The 26,766-nt window shown below is 50.7% G+C and overlaps 1 protein-coding gene and 1 long non-coding RNA gene across 2 annotated transcripts; one reads left to right on the top strand and one right to left on the bottom strand.

Annotated features, from left to right (window-relative positions):
* Nucleotides 1-1,151: 1,151 nt before the first annotated feature.
* LOC137457674 (uncharacterized) lies at nt 1,152-2,665 on the bottom strand. The gene is made up of 3 exons (XR_010991384.1): nt 2,078-2,665; nt 1,653-1,825; nt 1,152-1,490 (listed from the first exon to the last, which is right to left on the bottom strand). It is a non-coding gene; the product is annotated as an uncharacterized lncRNA (long non-coding RNA).
* A 616-nt stretch (nt 2,666-3,281) lies between these two features.
* On the top strand, nt 3,282-26,289 carry GNA11 (G protein subunit alpha 11). The gene is made up of 7 exons (XM_068169519.1): nt 3,282-3,455; nt 9,387-9,571; nt 11,386-11,540; nt 13,078-13,206; nt 14,989-15,118; nt 15,767-15,920; nt 17,614-26,289. Exons 1-7 carry the CDS (start codon nt 3,320-3,322, stop codon nt 17,802-17,804), a joined length of 1,080 nt encoding a protein of 359 aa, XP_068025620.1. The 5' UTR covers nt 3,282-3,319; the 3' UTR covers nt 17,805-26,289.
* Nucleotides 26,290-26,766: the final 477 nt, after the last annotated feature.

Genomic DNA, 26,766 nt, shown 5'->3' with positions numbered 1-26,766 from the left:
CTGTGGAAAAAGAGCTGCTGTGAAGTTGCCTGACATGTTCAGGATCAGCTTGCTGGAAAATCTTCCTCATTAAGTCCTTCCTGGAAAGCCTGAGAAGCCACAAAACCCCACATGGGTTTCCACCCCACTCCCCTCCCCTCCCCTGTCTTGTGCCCCTTGCCAGCCTGCTGGAGAAGAGAGGTGGGGTGGGAGAGACAGATGAGGCAAGCAGCTGCCGCTCTGAGGGGACTGGGGAGGATGCCTGGGAGTCAGTGACATCTGCTGACAGATGACTGAGGGAAGAGGAACATCTGAGGCTACAGACACAGCAGCCCTGTTGAGGCTTAGGGAACTGCACAGCACACTGGTGATGAAGCTGAGGGGAAATCCCAGACCTGTTTTCTAGGTGAGGCCTCTGAGCACCCAAACTCTTCTATTAGGGCAGAAGGGGAAGGGTAGAACAGACTATTGCTGCTTGGAGGTTAGCAGTTCTGTTCCTCTTGGATGGATAGCTTGACCTGGAGTCATCAGAAGTGATGCCTGTCAGCAGGAACCAAGCAAGTGGTCCACAGGGTGGATGCAAATATTGCTCCATCTTAATTCTGGGGGCAAGATGTGAGAGCTTCCTCAGGATCTTCTGGCCTTCAGATTTTAATCCTGCCTAGGGGAAGGGAATCAAAACAGCCTCCAGCATGTAGCACCTTGTGGATCAAAGCAGCCTAGCAATCCTGACTGGGTGACTCTTTAGCATGCTCCTGAGACAGTATCTAGCTTGCACTTGCAGCCTGAGGACGTGTAAAGAGGTTGAGTGGCTTGCCTGAGGTCAGAGCACTGTTGCAGGGGTTACAGGAACTTAAGCCTTCCTGCCTCCTTCAGCACCATCCAGAGTTCCAAAGGGCAGGAGGTTGTGGCACTTGAGCACCCCTCTGTGACTTCAGTTCTGGATGTCCTGAGTGCTTCTGCAGAAGAATTTTTGGCTGCCAAAGCAAAACGACTGCACCTCCCTCACCAGAGATCAGTCAGGAGGCACTAACAGTCCTCTCTCAGCTGTGGGACATCTGGAAGAGAAAGTACAAGGACACATGAAGGTGAGGTGAGTTTTGATGCTGTGAAAGGCCGAACTATGGAGATGCCACTGGAGGGGTGGAAGTTATCTTTTAATTGAGGCCAAGAGCTGATGGGGGAATAGCACAGGTATATGAGGAGCAGGTGGAATTGAAGTGGAAACCAGAACCTGTTGTTTGTGAGTGTCTTGTGTTCCTGTATCAGCCAGACTGCCATGAGGTAGGGACTTGGCACACTGTGCCACAAGCTAGGCAGGTAACAAGTAGGACAGGTATAGAACAGCTCAGTCATGCCTTGGACCATCAAAAAGCCTGGTTGCATACAGACCTCCAGGCAGGGGAGACCAGGAAAGGCGAGTGAGCCCAGCCCAGGAGGTGTGGGGACACACTGCAAGCAGACAAAATGGGCAGTGGTGGAGCTGGGTGTCCATGAGGATGCCAAAGCACCTGCAAAAAGCAGAACAAGAGAGTGGCTAAACTGTGAAGGGTTAGGGAACTTGAAAGTGAGACAAAGAAATAGCAGATGGAGCAGGAGAAAGCGAGACAAGAGGGGGAGAGGAAGCTGGGAAGAGACTTCTCCTTTGGAAAAGGAAGTGTGGTTCTGTTTACCTGCCATATGGAATGTGCAGAGGTCTTTGCCTGCTCTTTCTGGGAGGAGTGACTTGAAATGCATGCACTAAAGCACTTGAGGATCCACAGGGCTGGGATGGAGGGGGTCTCGTGGATGCAAGATGCTCCACCATCCCAGGACAGCTTGCAGCAGCTGGAGCCCTGGTATCCATCTGAAAGGGAGGTGGGAGATGTGGATTTTGGCAGAATCTGCTGCTGTGTGATTTGGGACGGGGGGAAAAAAAAGAATATTCTGAATTTCCAGAGTTCTGTCTTTGTGTATGGAAGCCTCTGGGGAGAGCATGTGGCTGGCTGGGGCACCCTGTACCGGGTCTCCAGCCCCTGTTCACTGTGCTGGGGCCAATGCCTGACTGAAGGAAAATAGTCCTGAGGTTACTGGGATGGAACTCAGCTGAAATGCTCACCAGTGGGGTGGGAGAGTCCAGGTGGCAGATCTGCTGGGGCAGGTTCCTGTGGGACACGGTGGGGTTGCTCAGAAAGGTAGCTAAAAGCTCCACTGGCTCTGGCTTGAACGGGATGCATCAGGCTGCAGCTCAGAGTCGTAGGGCAACAGGGAGCTAGTAAGGAGCAAAGGGGAACCTGGGGTTCAAGACGCCTCTGAGAGACCCCTGCCTGGAGAGACGCAGAGGGAGGGATGGCTCGGAGGAGGCACTCGGGAGAGTTTGGCCGACAGGTTCTGCCCCTGTCTGGCTCATCTCCGGCAGGATGCAGGCGAGGAGCCGGCGGCCGCCAGAGCCTGGGAGCGCAGGGCTGGCGCTTGTGTGCCTCGGGATTTTCCTCCGCATCGAGGACTGCCGCAGCCGTGGGCGGCACAGGGAGGCCGGGCCGGCTGGGGCGACGGGGCCTACAGCTGAGGCAGGCCCTCCCCCGAGCAAGGGCCAGGCCGGGCTGGCTCCGCCGGGGCGGCGCAGGGCATCCCGAGCGGCGGGCGGGTCCCGGGACGTACGGGAAGTGCCACCAGGCCCCCAAGGCCGCGGGGCCCGCCCTGCGCCGCCGACACAGCGTCCGGCGAGGCCAGGCCGCGGGCCCGCAGCGAGCCGGGAAGGGGCGAGGGGGGGAGGGGGCACCAGCTCGGCGCTTCTCTGCGCCGACGCCCCCGGGCCCACCGTCCCGGCCGCCGCCTAGCCCCGGCCCGCCCCGGTCCGCCACCGTCCCACAATGCCCGGCGGCCCCGCCCCGCTCTGGGAACGCGCGTCCCAGCGCCCTCCCCCGCCGCCGGCCAACCGAACTTTGCGCTCCCGTTGGCCGCCGCGCCCCGCCCCGCCGGCCTGGGCCCGCCCCCGCCGCCCGCCGCCCTCTCCCACTGGCGGCGGCGGCTGTCAGTCAGAGCTTGTTTTCGGCGGCAGCGGGTTGGGTTGCGCCGGCTCGTCGCTGGCTCGGTGGGGCTGTGTGAGGAGGGAGCGGCGGGCGGCGCAGCCGGGCGAGGGAGGGCAGCGGCGGCGGCGGCGGCGCTAGGCCCGGCCGCAGGAGTCGGGGCTGAGGCCGGGGCCGGGCCGGGCCGGCGCCGCGAAAGAAGGGAGGGTGGGGAGGCAAAGGAAGGGGGCGCCGGGCGCGGGGCCGGGCCGGGCTCCCGGCCGTGCGGAGGACGGTGGTCGGTGCCGGGGGGGGTGGGGGGTGGGCGGGGGCGTCCCGGCCGCGGCGCGACCATGACTCTGGAGTCCATGATGGCCTGTTGCCTGAGCGACGAGGTGAAGGAGTCGAAGCGCATCAACGCCGAGATCGAGAAGCAGCTGCGGAGGGACAAGCGCGACGCCCGCCGTGAGCTGAAGCTGCTGCTGTTGGGTGAGGAGCGCCGGGGCCCAGCCGGGCCCCGCGGGGGCCGCCGGCTCCTTCCGCGGGGGGGGGGGGGGCTTGGCCCGCCCGGCCGCCCCGGCCGCGGGGCTTGACAGGTCCGGGTGGCCGCGCGGCCCCCGCCGCGCCCGGGCCGTGGCAGGCGGCGGGCGTGGTAGGGCAGCGGCGGGAGCGACGAGCGAGCGGTCTCCGCCTCCGAGCCTGGCGCTCGGTGTGGCCTTCCTGCCGGTGCCGGCCCGGCCGCCTCGCTGGCTGTCCTTTGTTTCTTGGGTTTCGGTGGCGGTTTTGTTTTTGTTCTTTTGGGGTTTTTTTTCCCCGTTTGGGATTATTATTTTTTTCGTCGTTGGTTTTGGGTTGGATTTTTTTTTTTTTGTGGTGGGTTTTTTTTTTTCGGGGTTGTTTTTTTTTTTCCTCATGATGCGTTCTCTTGTCAAAATGGATTTTGACACAAGCAGGAACCGGGGAGCTCCCGAAATCGCTTGCTTCTCGATGCAGGCGGCACACACACACACACGCCTGGAAATGGACTGGGAGCAAAGGCTTCCCCCCCCCCCCCCCCGCAGCCTGCCCCGGCCTTCCGTGGCCTGTCGAAGGTTTGCCGGTGGGAGTCGGTGCTTCTCGGTCCCCCTCGGTGAACTTCGGGGGCTCCCGGGTGAAGATCTTGTTGGGGGGGGTGGGGTGGTGGAAAGATTTGGCCCCCAGCTCCCGAAGCAAGAGAGTTCCCTCGGCGCAGCCCTGCGAGGCAGCCGGCAGCGCTGGGAGCTCGGTGCAGCGGATTTTGCAGGGAGGGTGCAGGAGTTGTGTGTCCGACGAGGAAATGGCTCTGGTGTGCGAGCGTTGCCTTCGGAGGTGGAGATCAGCCCTGCAGCGATAAGGATGTGGCTGCTCAGATGGGAACGTAGCAGTGTCGTGTGGCTGTGCAGATGGGTAACTAGTCCCTGGTTAGATAAGGTTAAAAGGGGTGGGTAAGCAGCTAGAGGAGCAGCCGGCTTAGATTTCAGGCATTTTATGCCCTTCAGCAGCGAGTTGGATGTTGGTGTCCAGGTAGCCCTCAGATGGAAATGGAAGTTAACAGTTTTCCAGGGTCCTGTGATTTGTCATTGCCTGTGTGCCTGGAATACGGTGGCATCTCAGGCCGAAATAGAAAGCAGATCTGGTGGATTGAGCTCTTTCCCTTGGGGTCTGTCAGGAGCTGGCAAGCCAGGAAAGGGCCAGGTGAAGAATTAGGATGAGCCTTGTGAAAGCAAATGGGAAGCTTGGCAGGGGGTGATGTGAGGCCAGCCCTTCGGAGGCCTCCAGTAGTGACATTGTTGCATGGTGATCAGGGCTTGCTTTCTCCCCCTGAATCCTCGGCCGTTAACATGTTGCTGCTCTCCAGGTGAAAGGTAAAAATCGAGGGCTTGATGTTTGTGCTCTTGGAGGATGCTGTGACAGCTTCTGCAAGGCTCCTTTGTCGGTGAGGGACTGTGTCCCTCGCTCTCATGCCTCCCTAAAGCAGTCCCCCAGAAACAGCTGTTTCAAAATAGGTTGGCACTATAGGATAGATCTGGGTTAAGAAGATCCCACTGGATCTAAAGATTTCACTTTAGAAATAATTCCAAGTGTTCAAGAATCCTTTCTGCTTTTCTAAAAGGCACAGCTAAATGAGAGTCGGCCTCAGATTTCCCAGGGAGAAGAAAACCCAAACAAGCCAACCCAAATCTTGAGTGGTTAGTGGTGGGCACTGATCTGTGTGGCTAATATTGGTGTAAGCAAGGCTCTCACTTTTTAGGATGCTTGCTGCCAGCCTTTCACTGGGTACAGCACAGGATCACACAGGGTGTCAGGGGTTGGAAGGGACTCAAAGAGATCATCAAGTCCAACTCCCCCCTACCAGAGCAGGACCACGCAGTCTAGCTCAGGTCACAGAGCACATTGCCCACCTCAAGCTGTGTGCCAGGTGATGGCTGCTCTGTGCTCCTTGCAGGGGTTTCTTGCCTTGCTCCCCACGATGTGGAGCATTTCCCCTTTCAGAAGTGTGTTCCTGAGAGGCCTTTCCCAAAACCTTCAAGGATTTGAAGGCTCTGGTTGGGGGAGGGAGTTTCTGCCTTGTGGAAGCTCTGAGGATTTTTTCTCCCCTGTCACTCCATCGAGTGACAGTTAGTTTGGTGAAGCCTAAACCAAAGTTGGAGGGAAGCAGTGTGTGTGTGTGTGTGTGTGTGGAAATAACAGTTCTAATCACTGATGAAACTTGATCTCAAGGTGTTGGACGTTGCCCTCTGGTCCAGGGCAGTCCTTTGGGTGAGGAGCTGGCTGTGAGGAGAGGGGGAGAATATTGTATGTGGAAAAATTGCTGTTGCTTAACCACCAGACAGTGATGTGCTCAGTGCCTTGGCAGGTGCTGGGGGAGGAGGGGGTCAGCAGCAACCTGTGAGCTCTGCTGCTTTCAGGTGTTGCCAGAAGAAGTGGTGAACTCAGATGAGCTTCTTGCCTCAGCATTGCCAGGCTGACAGAGATTCATTGCGAGGAGCCCACCCCCTACCAAAACCTGGGAGCTTTTTGGGGTGGTGCTGCTCTGGATTGTGGCAAAGCAGGCACCTTTTGTGAACCAAAACAACTTCCCCCCCCTGCCCCCTCAAAATAACAAACCCAACCCCAAAAGCCAAGTGATGGTGGGGTGTGAGGAAGAGTCACCAGGGCTTGAACTTGGGGGAAGGAAGTGCAGGGCTGCTCTTGAGGTTTCTCTTCTTTTTTGTTCTCGTTGTTGGAGTGCTTTGAAACTCCACTTCTCATATATATATATATGTATTTTTTTGTGTGTGTGCTTCCCAGGCTTGGTTGCTGTGGTAAAAGACAGGGAAGTGTTTCTCACCACAGTGAGAGAAACCACAAAGGATTTCAGTTTCTATTTCCCCTCACCTCTCATTTATGATGGGTTGGGTTTTTTTTTCTTCTTCTTCTTCTTTCTTCTTCTTCCTGGGTGAGGTGGAGATGCTTTGGTGCATTTTAATGGTGCTTGTAATGGGCATTTCTCACTGCTGCTGAGATGATTCCTGGCACTCCTCAGCGATGGGGAGAGCTGTTTCATTTCCAACGTGCTGGCTTCTGGTTACTTGCTTGCTGCTTTTATTGGAGCATATTTATTTGTTTGCTTTTTAGCCAGGCACTGTAAACATGAGTAATTGAGAAGCTGCATGTGAGCAGCAGTTGGCTATCAGGAGAAAGGAGCCCTGAGCCTCAGGTCCTAATGGATCTGTCCCCTCTTCTGAGCAGATCTATCCCCTCTTCTGCAGGTCAAAAGAGCATTTGTCCACCTCTGCCATGCTTTCAGGTTCTAGCCCTCAGCAGTTAAGGGAGCTGGGCCACTGAATTCAAAAGAGCTGGATTGAAGAGTTCTTTACTGTGGGGGGTAGGGGGACACTGGAACAGGTTGCTCAGGGAGGTGGTTGAGGCCTCATCTCTGGAGATGTTCAAGGTGAGGCTCAAGAGGGCTCTAGACAAACTGGTTGAGGATGCCTCTGCTTAGTGCAGAGGGGGTTGGTCTGGATGACCTTTGGAGGTTCTTTCCAACCCAGGCCCTTCTAGGATTCTGGCTTCTTTTTAGTCTTTCTTTTTCCTTAGTATATATTTTGCAGATCAATAGCAGATTGTAGAAGACTGAATCAGTGTCAGAGGTACCTGGGCTGTTGGTAGTGGGGTGGAGTGTGGAGGTGTGGCTGATGCATGCAAGGCTTGACCCACACATCCCCTCCACAGCAGTTAGAATCAGAGAATTGTCAGGGTTGGAAGGGACCTCAGAGATCAGCCAGTTCCAACCCCCCTGCCATGGCCAGGGACACCTCACACCACAGCAGGTTGCTCACAGCCACATCCAGCCTGGCTGCAAACACCTCCAGGGATGAGGCTTCCACCACCTCCCTGGGCAACCTGTGCCAGGCTCTCACCACCCTCCTGAGGAGCAACTTCTTCCTGACATCCAATCTCAATCTCCCCATTTCTAGTTTTGTTCCATCCCCCCCAGTCCTATCCCTCCCTGACACCCTCAAAAGTCCCTCCCCAGCTTTCTTGTAGCCCCATTCAAATCCTGGAAGGCCACAATTAGGTCTCCTGGGAGCCTTCTCCTCTCCAGACTGCACAACCCCAACTCCCTCATTCTGTCCTCACAGCAGAGCAGCTCCAGCCCTCTGCTCCTCCTCGTGGCCCTTCTCTGGCCACCTTCCAGCACCTCCAGATCCTTCCTGTCATAGAGGCTCCAGAACAGGACACAGTGCTCCAGGTGGGGTCTCCCCAGAGCAGAGCAGAGGGGGAGGATCCCCTCCCTCGACCTGCTGGCAGAGGGAAGGTGGCTGAGCCCTTCCTGAAGGGGGGGGATTGGACAAGGCAGTGCATGGCTGCTTCACCCAACGGTGGGGTTGGTTCCTCCCCCCACCTCTTGCTTGCTGTGTTACAAAGTTCTGACTGTCTTTTTATATCATCTGTTGGCCTTCACATGCTGGATGACGCTTTTCTGGGGCCATAAATGTAGGAGTGGGAGGACCTGCCCAGCTGACTGTGCAGGAAGCAGGCGCTGAGAGAGGGCTGGACTGTGGAACTCCACCGTGCTGCTGCCCAGCCCTCCCAGCCTCTCCTCTGCTTGAGAAGCTGGGGGACCTGCCAAGCAGCCACTCTCTTGGTTGGGGCTCAGGGTCAGGATCACTGCTCAGGCAGCTTCAAGCAGCATCCTGCCCTGTTCTCCCTGCTGGTTGCTGCTTTTAACTCTGGAGTTACCCAGAGGCTGCCAGCAGTATTAAGAGGTGGCTTGCCACAGGGATGATTATCATTGCAGCCCAGCCCTAAGAGCAAACTGCAGGGTGGTTTGAGGCACTGGGCAGATGCACTGACTGGGTTGTTGATGTCAGGTGGAGAAGCAAATAGTTGCTTGAGTTTCTCTTCTCACCCTGGAGAAGAGAAGACTCTGGGGAGACCTTAGAGCTGCCTTCCAGGACCTGAAGGGGTCCTACAGGAAGGCTGCAGGGGGACTTTTCCTGAGGGTGTCTAGAGACAGGACAAGGGGGAAAGGTTTGAAGCTGAGGGAGTGCAGGGTTAGACTGGAGCTGAGGAAGAAGTTCTTCAGTAGGAGGGTGGTGAGACTCTGGCACAGGTTGCCCAGGGAGGTTGTGGATGACTTCTCCCTGGGGTTGTTCAAGGCCAGGCTGGGTGAGGCCTCGGGCAGCCAAGTCTGGTTGAGAAGTGTCCCTGCCATGGGCAGGTTGTAGTAGATCGTGTCTGAGGTCCCTTCCAACCTGAGCCATTCTGTGACTGGAGAGGGAGTCGTTTCTTGAGCTCTCCTCTCCTTCCAAGTTGGTTTTTGTGCTGCATTCAGATCTCTTTCCCCGGAAGCCATCGGAGAGGCAGAGAGAATTTCTCTGCCGAACGGCAGCGAAAGGAAGCTGCCTGCACAGGGGCAGCCTCCCCTGGCCCCCGCTGCTGTCACCTGGGTTGGCAGCGCTTGAGAGTGCCCCTGGGCCCTCCCTGGTGGGTGCTCTGCCTGTAGCATCTCGCTGGAGTATCTGAGAATAGGTCAGGTGTGACGGCCGAGGGCCTTTTGACGCAGGAGGTGTGGGAGGGGCTGTAACGTGAGATTTGGACCGAGCACCAGAGCTGCTTTTTGAAGGCTGCTGTAAAGGACGAGATGTCTTCCTTCCCTGCTCTTGTTCAGCCTGGGGGGGATGAGCAGGACCATCCAGGTTGTCTTTTTAATAGCCTGGAAAGTGGCTGGGAGGGAGGGTTGGGGGGGGTGGGGTGGGGAAAGAAGTGCTCGGACGGAGTGGTGTAGTTTGGGTACGGCGCCCGGGAATTCTGGGGTGGGGGGTGGAGGGGATGGGGTTGGGGGGGGAGGTTGGTTGCTTTCTGCAGGAAGCTTTGCTTGTGCTGGCTCCTGACTGTCTGCCTTGCACTCTGCAGGCACTGGGGAGAGTGGCAAAAGCACGTTCATTAAGCAGATGCGGATCATTCATGGCTCAGGCTACTCTGAAGAGGACAAAAAAGGCTTCACCAAGCTGGTGTACCAAAACATCTTCACTGCCATGCAGTCTATGATCAGGGCCATGGAGACCCTGAAGATTCTCTACAAATATGAGCAGAACAAGGTGAGCCTCTCACTTGGTTGGTTGGGGAGGGTTTGTCTTTCTCCTCTGGTGTGCCTGTAAGCAATGGGGACTGCAGTGTCCAGCTTTGACTCCGGGTTTGCTCTGTGTGTCCTTTTTGCACTGCAATCTCAGCCTCCCTGAGAGCTTTCCCAGAAAGGGTTTGTGTGTGAGGGCTGCTTTGGATGCCTTCTGCTGGAGACCTGACTCCAGTGACTTGGTTCTGTTAAGGGCATAGAGCAACTTCCTCGGGGTGCTTTGTGTGCTTTGGGCTGCAGAGTGAGTGGTGGGAGCCAGGGTCTGGGGTAGGAAAGGATGGAGGGGGTGGGATTGGGGATAGGAGGAGGGGGTGTGGGATTGGGGGATGGGGGTGGGGTGGGATTGGGGGATGGGGGTGGGGTGGGATTGGGGGACAGGATGGGGGGGTTGGGATTTGGGATAGGATGTCCAGAGAAGGGCAACAAAGCTGGGGAGGGGTCTGGAGCACAGCCCTGTGAGGAGAGGCTGAGGGAGCTGGGGTTGCTTAGCCTGAAGAAGAGGAGGCTCAGGGGAGACCTTCTTGCTCTCTCCAACTCCCTGAGGGAGGTTGTAGCCAGGTGGGGGTTGGTCTCTTCTCCCAGCAAGCAGCACCAGAGCAAGAGGACACAGTCTCAAGCTGTGCCAGGGAAGGTATAGGCTGGAGGGGAGGAAGAAATTCTTCCCAGAAAGAGAGACTGGCCATTGGGATGTGCTGCCCAGGGAGGTGGTGGAGTCACCATCCCTGGAGCTGTTTAGGAAGAGCCTGGATGGGGTGCTTGGTGCCATGGTTGATCAGATGGTGCTGGGTGATAGGTTGGACTGGATGATCTCAAAGGTCTCTTCCAACCTGGTGATTTCTATTTCTATTCCTTTCCTGTTCCCCTTCCTTTCCTGTTCCCCTTCCTTTCCTGTTCCCCTTCCTTTCCTGTTCCCCTTCCTTTCCTGTTCCCCTTCCTTTCCTGTTCCCCTTCCTTTCCTGTTCCCCTTCCTTTCCTGTTCCCCTTCCTTTCCTGTTCCCCTTCCTTTCCTGTTCCCCTTCCTTTCCTGTTCCCCTTCCTTTCCTGTTCCCCTTCCTTTCCTGTTCCCCTTCCTTTCCTGTTCCCCTTCCTTTCCTGTTCCCCTTCCTTTCCTGTTCCCCTTCCTTTCCTGTTCCCCTTCCTTTCCTGTTCCCCTTCCTTTCCTGTTCCCCTTCCTTTCCTGTTCCCCTTCCTTTCCTGTTCCCCTTCCTTTCCTGTTCCCCTTCCTTTCCTGTTCCCCTTCCTTTCCTGTTCCCCTTCCTTTCCTGTTCCCCTTCCTTTCCTGTTCCCCTTCCTTTCCTGTTCCCCTTCCTTTCCTGTTCCCCTTCCTTTCCTGTTCCCCTTCCTTTCCTGTTCCCCTTCCTTTCCTGTTCCCCTTCCTTTCCTGTTCCCCTTCCTTTCCTGTTCCCCTTCCTTTCCTGTTCCCCTTCCTTTCCTGTTCCCCTTCCTTTCCTGTTCCCCTTCCTTTCCTGTTGCCCTTCCTTTCCTGTTGCCCTTCCTTTCCTGTTGCCCTTCCTTTCCTGTTGCCCTTCCTTTCCTGTTGCCCTTCCTTTCCTGTTGCCCTTCCTTTCCTGTTGCCCTTCCTTTCCTGTTGCCCTTCCTTTCCTGTTGCCCTTCCATTGGTCTTTTCCAGCCTGGCTAATTCTATTCCATTCTGAATTAGAACTTAGTTACATCTAAATATTTTGGTTTGGGTTAACCTGAGACTTTTTCTCTGCCTGACCACCATCCCCTCCCCACCCTTGGGGCTGTTCCCCCTCCCTCTTGCTTTTCACTCTCCAGGCCAATGCAGTGCTGATCCGGGAAGTGGATGTAGAAAAGGTCATGACATTTGAGCAGCCATATGTAAGTGCAATTAAAACCTTGTGGAATGACCCTGGAATCCAAGAGTGCTATGACAGGAGAAGAGAATATCAGCTTTCTGACTCAGCTAAATAGTAAGTGTACAACCAGGGGCATGCCCTGCTGGTGGTGGTGGTGGTGGTGATGCTCTGACCAGATGAACCTCCTCCAGGCTCTGTTTCAGAGGACCCAAGCACCTGCTGTGGATTTCACTGCAGAGTTGGTTTAAAGTTCCTGAGGCAGGTGGGGGGAGGGTTTGCAGTGGTGGAAGCCCAGCTGCACAGTCTCTGCTGGCTGCTTCTGTGGGGATATAGAAAAGGCAAGATCCCAGGCAGTGTGGAAAAGGCTCTTTGCCTCTCTACAGCCAGAAGGATCCTTAGGGGAAAAAAATGAAGATCAAAGAGCAAGGAATCTGGCTCCAGAAAGGCCACAAAAAAGCTTTGCTGGAGATGAGGGAAGCTCTTTCTTTATTTGGGGATGGATGTAGGTCAGGAAATTCCTTCCCCTTTGCTGCTTTTCATGAGGGCATGAGGTGTTCTGCTTGGGGATCAAGGCAGTGGTTCACACAGCTGCTTCTGGATATCCCTGAGGCTACAGTCTCTGCCCTCTGCCAGCCACCTGGGTCCTGCCTCTCAGGCAAGCAGAAGGGTTGCTCTTTCCCTTCAGCTCTGTCCTTTGGCCTACAGGTGTCCATGGATTTGTAACTCCATGGATTTATTATTAATAAACTCTCAGTCAGGTGACAGGGCTCTGTTTAGAGATGGAAAACCTTGGGGAGAGTTGATGCTGAAGCAGAATCATCCACTGGGCTTCAATTTGCTCCACTAGAGCAAGGATCCTCCTTTCCCCTGGGACCAGAGAGGGGCTTCCTTCCTCCTTTCCCCTGGGGCCAGGGGGGGTTCCTTCCTCCTTTCCCCTGGGGCCAGGGGGGGTTCCTTTCTCCTTTCCCATGGGGCTGGGGAGTTCCTCCTTTCCCCTAGGGCTGGGGGGGTTCCTCCTCCCCACTCCTCTACAGAGCTGATAAAGGTGTCCAAGGTGTCCTTAGTGTGTAACCAAGGCCATTAAGAATGCATCTGCTGATCTCCAACAAGAATGGCCAACCAACTTCTCCTCTGAGCCCTGTCCTGGCCAACCAACTGCTGCTCCTCCGAGCCCTATCCTGGCCAACCAACTGCTGCTCCTCTGAGCCCTGTCCTGGCCAACCAACTTCTCCTCCTCCGAGCCCTATCCTGGCCAACCAACTTCTCCTCCTCTGAGCCCTGTCCTGGCCAACCAACTTCTCCTCCTCCGAGCCCTGTCCTGGCCAACCAACTTCTCCTCCGAGCCCTGTCCTGGCCAACCAACTTCTCCTCCTCTGAGCCCTGTCCTGGCCAACCAGCTGCCGCTCCTCTGAGCCCTATCCTGGCCAACCAACTTCTCCTCCTCTCAGCCCTGTCCTGGCCAACCAGCTGCTGCTCCTCCGAGCCCTGTCCTCCTTCGTTTCCCACCTCGTATTCTTAAACCCTTTGGGTGACTTCTGCCTTGTTTTTTTTCCTCTCCCCCTCAGTGCCCAAAGGTGTTAGGAGTGTTGCAGCCTGTGTGCTGCAAGCCCCTAAGGCAGCTGTGGGTTTTGTTTTGTTTTGCCTCCTGTAGCTACCTGAGCGACGTGGATCGTATCGCTACCCCGGGCTATCTACCGACTCAGCAAGATGTGCTACGGGTTAGAGTTCCCACCACCGGGATCATAGAGTACCCCTTTGACCTAGAGAATATTATCTTCAGGTACTGCAGGTGTATTCATGTTACAGCTTAACGTGGTGAAGATCTCTGGCATGACACTGAAAGGATAGGATAGGATAGAATGGAGTAGACCAGGTTGGAAGAGGCCTTCGAGATCATCATCCAGCCCAACCCACCACCCAACACCACCTAATCAACTAAACCATGCAACCAAGCACCCCATCAAGTCTCCTCCTGAACACCTCCAATGATGGTGACTCCACCACCTCCCCAGGCAGCCCATCCCAATGGGCAGTCTCTTTCTCTCTGTAGAATTTCTTCCTAACATCCATCCTAAACCTCCCCTGGCACAGCTTGAGACTGTGTCCTCTTGTTCTGGTGCTGCTTGCCTGGGAGAAGAGACCAACCCCCACCTGGCTACAGCCTCCCTTCAGGGAGTTGGAGAGAGCAAGAAGGTCTCCCCTGAGCCTCCTCTTCTCCAGGCTGAGCAATCTCAGCTCCCTCAGCCTCTCCTCACAGGGCTGTGCTCCAGACCCCTCCCCAGCTTTGTTGCCCTTCTCTGGACAACTTCCAGCAAGTCAACCTCCAGCAAGTCAACCTCATTCCTAAACTGGGGAGCCCAGAACTGGACACAGGACTCAAGGTGTGGCCTAATCAGTGCAGTGTACAGGGGCAGAATGACCTCCCTGCTCCTGCTGGCCACACTGTTCCTGATGCAGGCCAGGATGCCATTGGCCCTCTTGGCCACCTGGGCACACTGAAGGCTCATGTTCAGCCTACCATCAACCAGTATCCCCAAATCCCTCTCTGCCTGGCCTCAGCTGAGCTGAGGCAGCAGGGATAGGGCTCTGCAGAAAGGGCTGATGGGCTTTGGGGGTTGCTCTCATGCTGCCTGGTGCTCAGCCAAGAGGGCTTGAGGGGATGGATGGTGCTGGGGTGGGGTGGAGTGGGAGCTGGGATGTGTGCTGGGGTGGGGTGAAGTGGGAGCTGGGATGTATGCTGGGATGGTGTGGAGTGGGAGCTGACTCTTAGCATGGAGTCCTAGAATCAGTAAGGTTGGAAAAGGCCTCAAAGATCATCAAGTCCAACCTGTCACCCAGCTCCCCATGGCTACTAAATCATGGCTCCAAGTGCCACATCCAAGCCCTTTTTGAACAGCTCTAGGGATGGTGACTCCACCACCTCCCTGAAGTCAATGAAGAGTGTGGCCAGCAGGTTGAGGGAGGTTCTCCTCCCCCTCTACTCTGCCCTGGTGAGACCTCATCTTGAGCACTGCCTTCAGTTTTGGGCTCCCCAGTTCAAGAGGGACAGGGATCTGCTGGTGAGGCCACCCCAGTTGCCTCAGCTTCTCCTCACCAGCCCTGTTCTCCACACCTTCCACTATCTTTGTTGCCCTTCCCTGGACCCACTCCAGCCCCTCAATGTCCTTCTTGGAGTGAGGGGGGCTCAAAACTGACCCCAGTATTTGAGGTGTGGCCCTCACTAGTGCCAAGGGGCACAAGTTTGCTCCTTTGGCAGAGCAGAGTGTGGAAGGAGTTCTCATTTCAGACTCAGGACAGCTGCTTAGCAAACCAGAGCAGAATTCAACTGAGAATGGTAAAGCTGGGATTTGGGGTTTGAACTTGGGATTGCTTGCCTGCCTGAGGCCAGCTCTTCACTTTTGATGTCTCTCTGGAGCAGGATGTTTTGTGAACTGGCTGGTTTTGTGGGCAAGCATATCCCCCTGCCAGGGGAAATCTGAATCTTTATCCTGTGCTGCTCCTTGGTCTTCAGCCAGAGAGCTGCAGCTCCTTCTGTGATGCCCTGTGTGTTTCTCCCCTTTAGAATGGTGGATGTTGGAGGTCAGAGATCAGAACGAAGGAAGTGGATCCATTGCTTTGAAAATGTGACTTCCATCATGTTTTTAGTAGCACTTAGTGAATATGACCAAGTTCTGGTGGAATCTGATAATGAGGTAAGCCCAAGGAGTGGGAACTCTGCAGGATGGGTGGGGGAAAGCTGCTTGGAGGTTGGTACCAAAGTCCTTGGTGCCCAGGTGGGTTAGCAAATATTCACAGATTGCATCAGGTTGGAAGGGACCCTCCAAGGTCATCTTGTCCAACCCCCCCCTGCAATCAGCAGGGACACCTCCAGCTAGGTCAGGCTGCCCAGGGCCAATTCTGGCCTTCAGTTCTCCCTCTTGCAAAGGGAACTGAAGTTTTGCACTGGTTAATAGCTTACAAAATGCTATCAGGTGACAGCTGATGTCTGCTGGACAAAGCATGTGCTCCAGGTGGCCCTGCCAGTCCTCTCATGTCACTGTCAAAGCATAAAATGGCTTTTAAGCCCTTCTGCTGTGAATGGTTTGGCAATCAAATGAAGCTTGAGTCCATCAGATTCTGCACCTCACTGAGTGATTTGAGTTGGAAGGGAGCTTAAAGGTTGTCTGGTTCCAACCGTGGGCAGGGACACCTTCATTTACTGGCACAGCTTGAGACAGAACCTACCTGGGGCCAAAGGACTTTGGGAGGCTGGATCAATACAGCTTGGAATTTGTGTGCAGGCAGCAGCAATACCTCTTGGTGCTCTCTGTGACAGCAGAGATTTCCTTCTCTCCTTGCAGAACCGGATGGAAGAGAGTAAAGCTCTCTTTCGAACCATTATCACTTACCCATGGTTCCAAAACTCTTCTGTCATCCTCTTTCTCAACAAGAAAGATCTTTTGGAAGACAAGATCCTCTATTCCCACCTTGTTGACTATTTCCCAGAGTTTGATGGTGAGTGGACACTCTGGGAGGAGGGGTGGGGGTGGTTTGGTCAGAACTGAGAGCTGGATGGGGAGAAAACACCTTAATAGCATCTTCAGCTTTGTGCCCCTTAAGGAGGTGGTTTGGTCAGAACTGAGGCCTGGAGGGGGAGAAAACATCTTAATAACATCTTCAGCTTTGTAATCCATAGGGAGGTGATTTGGTTAGAACTCAGACCTGGAGGTGGAGAAAACATCCTAATAACATCTTCAGCTTTGTAATCCTTAAGAAGGTGGTTTGGATAGAACTGAGACCTATAGATGGAGAAAGCATCTTAATAACATCATCTTTGTAACCAGTAGGAAGGTGGTTTGATTATAACTCACACCTAGAGGTGGAGAAAGCATCTTAATAACATCATCTTTGCAACCAGTAGGAAGGTGGTTTGGTTAGAGCTCAGACCTAGAGGTGGAGAAAGCATCTTAATAACATCATCTTTGTAACCAATAGGAAGGTGGTTTGGTTAGAGCTCAGACCTAGAGGTGGAGAGATCCTCTTGGTGACATCTTCAGCTTTGTAACCCATAAGAAGGTGGTTTGGATAGAAGTGAGAGCTAGGGGTGGAGAAAAACATCTTAACATCTTCAGCTTTGTGCCCTGTAAGGAAATGGCTTAGTTAGAACTCAACTCCAGAGATGGAGAAAACATCTTAGAGACATCTTCACCTTTGTACCCCTTAAGAAGGTGGTTTGGTTAGAACTGAGACCTAGGGGTGGAGGAAAACATCTTAACATCTTTATCTTTGTAACCAGTTGGGAGGTGCTTTGATTAGAACTCAGACTAGAGATGGAGAAAATGAATCACATCTGGATAAGATCTTCATCTTTGTACCCCCTAAGGAGGTGGTTTGGTTAGAGCTCAACTCTAGAGGTGGAGGAAACATCTTAGAAACATCTTCAGCTTTGTACCCCTTAAGAAGGTGGTTTGGTTAGAACTGAGACCTAGAGGTGGCACCTTAAAAACATCTTCACTTTTGTACCCCATAAGAAGGTGGTTTGGTTAGAGGTCAGACTGGAGATGGAGAAAGCATCTGAATAACATCTTCATCTTTGTACCCCCCAAGGAGGTGGTTTGGTTAGAGCTCAGACTAGAAATGGAGAAAACATCTGAATAACCTCTTCAGCTTTGTACCCTTTAAGAAGGTGGTTTGCTTAGAGCTCAGACTGGAGATGGAGAAAGTATCTTAATAACCTCTTCATCTTTGTGACCCATAAGAAGGTGGTTTGGTTAGCACTGAGACCTAGAGGTGGAGAAAGCATTTTCATAACATCTTCATCTTTGTAATCCATAAGGAGGTGGTTTGGTTAGAGCTCAGATTCAGAGATGGAGGAAGCATCTTAATGACATCTTCATCTTTGTACCCCTTAAGAAGGTGGTTTGGTTAGAGCTCAGATTCAGAGGTGGCGTTAAATGCCGTATTAGCATCTTCATCTTTGTACCCCATGAGGAGGTGGTTTGGTTAGAACTGAGACCTGTGGGTGGAGAAAGCACCTTCATAACATCGTCTTTGTAAACCAGCAGGGAGGTGGGTTGATTAGAAGTGAGTCCTAGAGGTGTGGAGCAAACCCCTTACCGACCTCTCCAGCTTGGCGGCCCCGCGGCGGCGCTTCCGCCGGCCCCGCGGCGCGCCGCCCTTCAGCCCCTTGCTTTCTCCTTTGCTGCAGGCCCCCAGAGGGATGCCCAGGCAGCCCGGGAGTTCATCCTGAAGATGTTTGTGGATTTAAACCCTGACAGTGATAAAATCATCTACTCTCACTTCACATGTGCCACAGACACAGAGAACATCCGTTTCGTCTTCGCAGCTGTCAAGGACACCATCCTCCAGCTCAACCTGAAGGAGTACAACCTGGTTTGACCTGGTTCTGCTTGCTCTTGACCTCTTGAGGGAAAGAGGTTGTTGTTGTTGTTTTGGTTTTGTTTTTTTTTTTCATTGTGAAGAAGGTGGGGGGGGAGGGGGGGGGGAAGGAAAAACCAACCAGCCAACCAAAAAAAAAAAAGGAATAAAAAAGGAGATTAAAAAAAAAAAGGAAAAAGAAAAGAAGATTGAAAAAAAAAAAAAAAAAAAAAAAAAAAGATTAAAAGCAGATAAAAAAGATGTAAAAAAAAAAGATTAAAAAAAGGATGGAAAAAAAAAAGATGACAAAAAAAAGATTTAGAAAAAGATGGAGAAAAAAAATGGAGAAAAAAAAAGATGGAGAAAAAAAGATTGAAAAAAAAAGAGATTGGGAAAAAAAGATTGGAAAAAAAAAGATTGGAAAAAAAATTGGAAAAAAAAAGATTGAAAAAAAATGGATAAAAAAAAAGATTGAAAAAAAAGATTGAAAAATAAAAGATTTAAAAAAAAAATTGGAAAAAAGATTGGAAAAAAAAAATTGAAAAAAAATTGGGAAAAAAGATTGAAAAAAAAAGAATGAAAAAAAAAAAAGATTGAAAAAAAAAAAGATTAAAAAAGAGGTAAAAAAAAGACCAAAAAAAAAATTAATAATTTTAAAGCTGAGAAGAAAATTTGAATTTTTTTCTTTTTCTCTTTTTTCCTTTTTTTTTCCTTATTTTTTTCCTTTTTTTCCCCCCTATTTTCCCCCCTGGTTTTTTCCTTTTTTTTTCCTTTTATTTTCCTTTTTTTTTTCCTTTTTTTCTTTTTTTTAAGAAAAAAAAAAAAAGTTGATGATGTTAACTGATTGCAAATTGCCTGATCTGTGGAGGTGGCAAGTGCTCAGTGTTCTCCTGGAGTCTCATGTCTCTGTCCACAGCAGCAGTTTTGATTTCTCTCTATATATATCTCTTATTATTTTGGGGTTTCCCTCTTCTTATTTTTAACAGATTTGCCTTTTTTTTTGAGGGGTTTGTTGGTTGTTTTGTTTTGGTTTTTTTTTTTTGAGGGGGTTTTGTTTTTTATTCCACAGTTAATGGGGATACTGCCTCATTCCTTCAGCACCTTGCTTCTTAAGTTGGGTTTCTTTTGCCAAACAGCTAAGGCAGCCTCATCTTGAGCTTTCCCTTGTGTTGCTTAACCATTTCCCCTCCCCTCCCCCCTCCATCCTTCCCTCTCTTTTCATTCCCATGGTATATATATATATATATATATAAAAAAGAAATAACTTCCCAACTGAGATTGTGAATTCACTGGACTGTGGGAGTGCAGAATGCTACTGGTCCCTTTGCCTCGTGCTGTAGGGTGCCTCTGGTGTCATTTGCTAAACCCTGCTTGCTGGATTATTTTTTTCCCCCCTCCCCTCCCTTCCCCTCTATGTTTTTTTTTCCTTCTTTATTTCTTCTCTTCCCCAGGACATGCTCCATGGTTCACTGTGATGAAATGGTTGGGGAGGAGCTGATTGCTCTCCAACTGGTGTGCAGAGGGGGGAAAAAAAACAGAGAGAGAAAGAAAGAAAGAAGGGAAGGAAAAGGAAAGGAGAGAAAACGGAAAGAAAGGGAAGGAAAAGGAAAGGAGAGAAAAAGGAAAGGAAGAAAAGGAAAAGGAAAGGAGAGAAAAAGGAAAGAAAGAAAAGGAAAAAGAAAGGGAAAGGAAAGGATAGAAATGAACTGGGGGAAAGAAAGGGTAGAAATGAACTGGGGGAAAGAAAGGGTAGAAATGAACTGGGGGAAAGAAAGGGTAGAAATGAACTGGGGGAAAGAAAGGGTAGAAATGAACTGGGGGAAAGAAAGGGTAGAAATGAACTGGGGGAAAGAAAGGGTAGAAATGAACTGGGGGAAAGAAAGGGTAGAAATGAACTGGGGGAAAGAAAGGGTAGAAATGAACTGGGGGAAAGAAAGGGTAGAAATGAACTGGGGGAAAGAAAGGGTAGAAATGAACTGGGGGAAAGAAAGGGTAGAAATGAACTGGGGGAAAGAAAGGGTAGAAATGAACTGGGGGAAAGAAAGGGTAGAAATAGGGAAAAAAAGGAATGAAAAAATGGGGAAAAAGGAAAGAAAAATAAAAAGGAAGAAAAATTTTTAAAGGGAAATCAAAAATGGGGAAAAGAAAATTAAAAGGAAGGAAAAAAAAAAAAGAGGAAAGAAAAATTAAAAGGGAGACAAAGCAAAAATGGGGGAAAATTGGAAAGGAAAAATGGGGGAAAAAAGGAAAAGGAAAGGAAAATGAAATTAAAAATGGAAGAAAAAGAAAAAAGGAAACAATGGGGGAAAAAAGGAAAGGAAAATGGAAGAAAAAGGAAAAAGTGGGGAAAAACAAAGAAAAAGGAAAAAATGGGGAAAAAAAGCAAAGGAAAAAGGAAGAAAAAGGAAAAAATGGGGAAAAAAGCAAAGGAAAAAGGAAGAAAAAGGAAAAAAAAGAAAAGGGGGAAAAAAGGAGAGAAAAAATGGAAGAAAAAGAAGAAGAAAAAAGGAAAGAAAAAATGGAAGAAAAATGAATTAAAAAAGGAAGAGAAAGAAAAAAGGAAGGAAAAAAAAAAGGCAAGAAAAAGGCAAACGGAAAGGAAAAAAAAAAAGAGGAAGAAAAGGAAAGGAAGAGAAAAAGGGAGAAAAATAAAGCAAAATAAAAGGAAAGAAAGAGAAAAAGAAAGAAAAAAAGGAAGAAAAAGGCAAACCACCAACGGCAAAGCCATCACTTTCCATTCTTTATATCTTCTGGTTCTGAGTTAGAGAGAGAGAGAGAGAGAGATATATATTATTTTTCCTTTGGTTCTTATCAATGATACAAAGCTCTGGAGACTGTGATTTAAGTTTTTTTTTTCCTTTTACATTTTTTTTTCTCCTTTTGTTTTTTTTTTTGAGGGGGGAGGGGGAGGGTTTAAATTATTGATGTTCTTCTACAGAAGGTTCTTCTTTCGTGTCGTCGTTGCTACCTGTTGCTGTATTTCCTTCGTGGACTTAAAACAAACGCTGATGGGAAGCTCTCGGAGCGCCGAGCTGCTGAGCCTGGGGAAGTGCCTGACTGTAATTGCTCTTTCCTCCCACCCCACCACCCTCCCCACCATTTCATTGGAATTTTGAAGAACTCTTTTTGGTTTGGTTTCCACACCACCACCACCACGAGGTTGCCAAAAAAGCAGAGAAGGGAGTTGGATGCTCTGGCAGAGAGAGGAGTTGAGTTCCGCCGAGCGCTGTCCCGTCCCGGCGAGCAGCTCTTCGCGCTCAAGTCAGGTCGTGTGGCATCTCAACATCAAGACTTTGGCTGGGTTGATTGAGCAACAACCCCACCCCCAAAATCCGTCTGAACCCCAACAACCAATCCAGCTGAAGTCTCCTGCCGCCCTCCAGCTCTTTCTCGTGCTGCTAGTAGCAACCAAGCCCTTTGTTTATTGCCTTGTTTTATCCTTTCGTTTGGTTTGGTTTGGTGCCAGTGTGTTGAAGGACTCTGTAAGAATTCCTTGCTCCTGTCCAGCTTGCAGAGGTTTAGAAGGAACCAGAGCTGGTGGGGGGAACAAAATTTTGGGGGACATAAGTAGGATTCTTACTTGAAAAGCTTGAGGATAGCTCTTGGGGGGGTGGGGGGAGAGAGGCAGCTCCCTCTCTCCTGGTTTTTATTGTTCTGCATTCCCCTGAGGCACTGCTGTGCCTCTCTCTTTGGAGGAGTCCTGCTCCTCTGTGAAAGACTTGCACAGGTTCTTGCTCTGGGGTGCATGTGAGCGAGAATCGAGTTGCAGTAGTTCTGCTGTGGGAAGCCAGAAGGCCCTGCTGTGGTTGTGCACTTTGCTTTTAGCAGGGAGGCAGCAGGGGGTTGCTGGTTGCAGGCAGAAAATGAAGTGGAAGGAGTTGTGGAGTCCAGATGCCAAATGGAGTCTCCACTAAAGCAGAAGGATGTGAGGCCTTTGCACATCAGAGAGGGTTTTTTTGGGTTGGGTTTGGTTTTATTCTCTCTCCAGGAGCTGAGGCAAGTGAACAAAATGTGCTGAAGGTCTCTGGGCAGCCTGGAAGCTCACTGCAGTGAGAAAGGCCTGGCAGGAGTTAATGAAGCAGGGTTAGATCTGCCCCCACCTCTGGACTGTGTGTTGTCATTTTCACCATCACTGATGGCTTCTGCTTCAGTTCCAACCAAGTAGCAATGGGTCCAAATTCTCTGGTTGCCCCCTTGGAGAGGCCAGCAGGCTGCCAGGAGATCCAGACTAGAAGTGAAGCTGCACTCTTGAAGGGGGCTGTTGATAAGCTGGGGGGGTTATGTGTGTCTCTTTTGTAGACAGAGCACTACATCAGTGTTTTGCACATCACCTAAGAGTCAATCTGAACTGTCTTGACATTGCTTAAAGATGCTTTGATCTAGAACACTAAGATGTGGAGGGGTGGAATTTGGAGGCACTCCGTCTCTAGGCCAGACTAGCTGAGGGAGGCCTCTGCGTCTGTCTGTGTGTCTCAGAGCACTACAGAAGAAAGCCACAAGCTCTGCCAAGTGGGATTAGGGAGCTCAAGCTGGAAGAGTAGCCATGGGACCAAGAGTTTGAAGAGCCAGTCTGGCTGAGTGGTGATGCTGAGGGGGGGATTAAACAGCATCTCTTTAGCCTAAGCCATGCTCTGGTGGACTGCATTTAAAACACTCGAGAGGGATCCCCACGTGTCAGACAACTTTGCCTGGGTTTTATTGCTTGCTTTGGTGGCTGTTTGTTGGTTGTTGGGGTTTTTTTTGGGGGGGGAGGGGTGTCTTCATGCCAAAATGATCCATTTTTTATTGGTAGCAACTGTCCTGTAAAGGAGGACTTTAGAACCACCTTCATCTATTCCAAAGTGCTGCTCGTCTGCCCCAGGTGGCAGCAGCTCCTTCCGCTTCTGTGAGCCTCTTGTAAATGGTTCACGCTACCAACTACTGCCAGCAGCCAAGCTGGCACTCAGATACCACAGGTTCTTGGAAGTAGCTTCCCAGAAGTTTGTTTTGGTCTGGGTTGGGTTTTTTTTTTGTGTGGTGGTTGTTGTTGTTTCATCAAGGTGAATGATGGTGGCACTGCCACTTGAATCAGAAACTTCCTCTGGTTTGCTTCTGTATCCTCCCCTTCTTTTCAAGAGCTGCTGCTGCCCTGGCACGGGAGGAGGAGAGGGATCTTGGCTTCTGTCCCTTGCAGCGTGGTGGGGGGAAAGTGGGGGAGGCTGGTGGGCACAGGGACCTTCAGGCATGTGCTGGACCTTCCTGAGCAAGCTGCTTGGCCTGGCTGTTGGCCTCGGGACCGACACGGTGTGCCGCTGAGCTCCGACGGGGGAGAGGAGATGGCGACGGCGCTGGCTGGCTCCTGCCTTCCTGCAACCTCCTTCTGCAGCAGGGGAGGAATGGGCCAGACTTGTACACGTAATCTGGAGTTGTCTGTGACCTGTGTGTCCTGTGTGAGAAGATCCCAGTGTTAGCACCTGCTTTTTTTCTTCCTCCTGCCTCAGCAAGCAGTAGCTTGTGTGCCTCCAGCTCGGCCAATGAAGCATTCCTGCAGAACTGGTTCATGTCTCTTGTTGGCTGACTCCTTGGCAAACAACCTGCCCTAGCAAATAAAGTGCCAAACCTTCAACCAAATTTGCCTCTACCATCATCTCTCACAGTGAGGCCAGGCAGAAAGTGGTTGGTTTTGGTGGTGGTTTTGTTTTTCCTTCTGGTTTTCTGCAGGTTGAGATTGACCTGCAGGAAACACTAACTAAAGAGTGGAGCTGGGTTCTCGAGGAGAGCCTAGCAGCTGAAAAATCTGAGGAACTCTTGGCTAACCTCTGCTAATTGTGCACTTTTTGTGTTATTTAATCATTGTTCTTGCTTGAAGAAACCTTTGAAGCAGTTGAGGAGAGGACCATCCTAATCCTTTGCATCATTCTATGGGGGATTGATAGCTTGGTGAGCAGCAAAGCCCTCCCCTGCTTTTCCATTCCTCTTCCTTCCTGCTCTCTTCTGCCTGTTTCCTTCCCCCCTCACCTCTCTCTCCTCCCCTGGCACTGATCCTTTGGTCTCTTCTTGTTGCTTCTGAGCAGTGTTGACCTCCTTGCCTTCAACTTCTGGGTTTCTCTTCATGTGCTTCGTTGGTTTTTACAGACCATCCCAATCCTTTGCATCATTCCATGTGGGATTGATAGCCTGGTGAGCAACAAAGCCCTGTCCTGCTTTTCCAGCCCTCTTCTGCTCCATCCCTTCATGTGTTTAAAGACCATCCCAATCCTTTGCATCATTCCATGTGGGATTGATAACCTGGTGAGCAACAAAGCCTTTTCCAGTGTGTCAGATGAAACCTTTCTGCCCCTTTCTGCCTGTCTCTCTTCCTCCTCACCTCTCTTTCCTCTGCTGGCACTGATCCTTTGGTCTCTTGTTGCTTCCTAGCAGTGTTGAATTGCCTTCAACTTCTGGGTTTCTCTTCATGTGTTTTGTTGGTTTTTAAAGACCATCCTAATCCTTTGCATCATTCCATGTGGGATTGATAGCCTGGTGAGCAGCAAAGCCCTGTCCTGCCTTTCCAACCTCCTTCTGCTCCATCCCTTCATGTGTTTAAAGACCATCCCAATCCTTTGCATCATTCCATGTGGGACTGATAGCCTGGTGAGCAACAAAGCCCTGTCCTGCTTTTCCAGCCCTCTTCTGCTCCATCTCTCTTCCTTCCTGCCCTTTTCTGCCTGTCTCCCTCCCTCCTCACCTCTTTTTTCCCCCCTGGCACTGATCCTTCAGTCTCTTCTTGTTGCTTCCTAGCAATGTTGACCTCCTTGCCTTCAACTTCTGGGTTTCTCTTCATGTGCTTTATTGGTTTTTAAAGACCAGCCCAATCCTTTGCATCATTCCATGTGGGATTGATGACTTGGTGAGCTACAAAGCTCTCTCCTGCTTTTCCTGCCCTCTGCTGCTCCATCCCTCTTCCCCCCTGCCCTCTGCTGCTCCATCCCTCTTCCCCCCTGCCCTCTGCTGCTCCATCCCTCTTCCCCCCTGCCCTCTGCTGCTCCATCCCTCTTCCCCCCTGCCCTCTGCTGCTCCATCCCTCTTCCCCCCTGCCCTCTGCTGCTCCATCCCTCTTCCCCCCTGCCCTCTGCTGCTCCATCCCTCTTCCCCCCTGCCCTCTGCTGCTCCATCCCTCTTCCCCCCTGCCCTCTGCTGCTCCATCCCTCTTCCCCCCTGCCCTCTGCTGCTCCATCCCTCTTCCCCCCTGCCCTCTGCTGCTCCATCCCTCTTCCCCCCTGCCCTCTGCTGCTCCATCCCTCTTCCCCCCTGCCCTCTGCTGCTCCATCCCTCTTCCCCCCTGCCCTCTGCTGCTCCATCCCTCTTCCCCCCTGCCCTCTGCTGCTCCATCCCTCTTCCCCCCTGCCCTCTGCTGCTCCATCCCTCTTCCTCCCCATCTCTCTTTCCTCCCTTGGCACTGATCCTTCGGTCTCTTCTTGTTGCTTCCTAGCAATGTTGACCTCCTTGCCTTCAACTTCTGGGTTTCTCTCTGTGTGTTTTTATTGGTTTTTAAAGTAATAAAAGGAAAAAAAAAAAAAGGGAAAAAAAAGGTTAAAAAAGGAAAAAAAAAAAGGTTTAATATATATATATATATATAAAAAAAATATAGTGTGCTGACCATTGTAATGTACTGTACAGAGCCCAGGTTTTGTTAGAGCCCAGCAGAGGTCAAAGTGTGTCATGCAGCACCCAGTCTGGTTTGTGCCAATGCCCTCCTTTCCCCCTCCCCCTTCCCCCTTTCCCCCTCCACATCCTTTTATTTTATTATTTTATTCTATTTGTTGTTGTTGTTTTTTTTTTTCCTCCTTTTGAGTAGTGCCAGAGACTCTCTGACAAAAGTGCCAACGTGGTGGGGAAAAAAACAATAAGGCAACAAAAGGAAAGAGAGAGAGAGAGAGAGAAAACAAACAGACACAACGAAACCTGTTATTTGGTTACACTTGTATATTATAGGAGCCTGATTTAAGACAATTTAAACCTTAGCCTATTTAAGAAAAAAAAAAAGGAAATAATTAATAATAATAATTAAAAAAAGATAAAAAAAAGAGAGGGGGGAGAAAAGGTTAAAAAAAAAAAGAGAGGGGAAAAAGGTTAAAAAAAGGGGGGGAAAAGAGGGGAAAAAAGGTTAAAAAAGAGAGGGGAAAAGATTAAAAAAGAGGGGGAAAAGGTTAAAAAAGAGGGGGAAAAGGTTAAAAAAAGGGGGAAAAAAGGGGGAAAAAGGTTAAAAAAGAGAGGGGAAAAAAAGATTAAAAAAGGGGAAAAAGGTTAAAAAAAAGAGGGGAAAAAGGTTAAAAAAGAGAGGGGGAAAATGGTTAAAAAAAGGTTAAAAAAAAGGGGAAAAAAGGTTAAAAAAAAGACAGGGGAAAAAAGGTTAAAAAAAAGACAGGGGAAAAAAGGTTAAAAAAAAGAAAGGGGAAAAAAGGTTAAAAAAAAGACAGGGGAAAAAAGGTTAAAAAAAAGAAAGGGGAAAAAAGTTAAAAAAAAAGAAAGGGGAAAAAGGTTAAAAGAGGGGGAAAAAAGGTTAAAAGAGGGGGAAAAAAGGTTAAAAGAGGGGGAAAAAAGGTTAAAAGAGGGGGAAAAAAGGTTAAAAGAGGGGGAAAAAAGGTTAAAAGAGGGGGAAAAAAGGTTAAAAGAGGGGGAAAAAAGGTTAAAAGGGGGGAAAAAGGTTAAAAGAGGGGGAAAAAAGGTTAAAAGAGGGGGAAAAAAGGTTAAAAGAGGGGGAAAAAAGGTTAAAAGAGGGGGAAAAAAGGTTAAAAGAGGGGGAAAAAAGGTTAAAAAAGGGGAAAAAAGTTTAAAAAAGGGGAAAAAGGTTAAAAGAGGGGAAAACGGTTAAAAAAAGAGGGGGGAAAAGGTTAAAAAAAGAGGGGGAAAAAGGTTTAAAAAAAAAGAGGGGAAAAAAGGTTAAAGGGAAAAAGGTTAAAAAAAAGGGGGAAAAAGGTTAAAGGGGGGAAAGGGTTAAAAAAAGGGGGAAAAAAGGTTAAAG

Source organism: Melanerpes formicivorus, unplaced genomic scaffold (assembly GCF_026170545.1).
Source record: "Melanerpes formicivorus ecotype bairdi unplaced genomic scaffold, bMelFor1.0.p_v2 SCAF_187, whole genome shotgun sequence".
Taxonomy (NCBI): Eukaryota; Metazoa; Chordata; class Aves; order Piciformes; family Picidae; genus Melanerpes; species Melanerpes formicivorus.
Note: the sequence above shows the minus strand (reverse complement) of the source record. Positions and strands in the feature narration are given on the sequence as shown.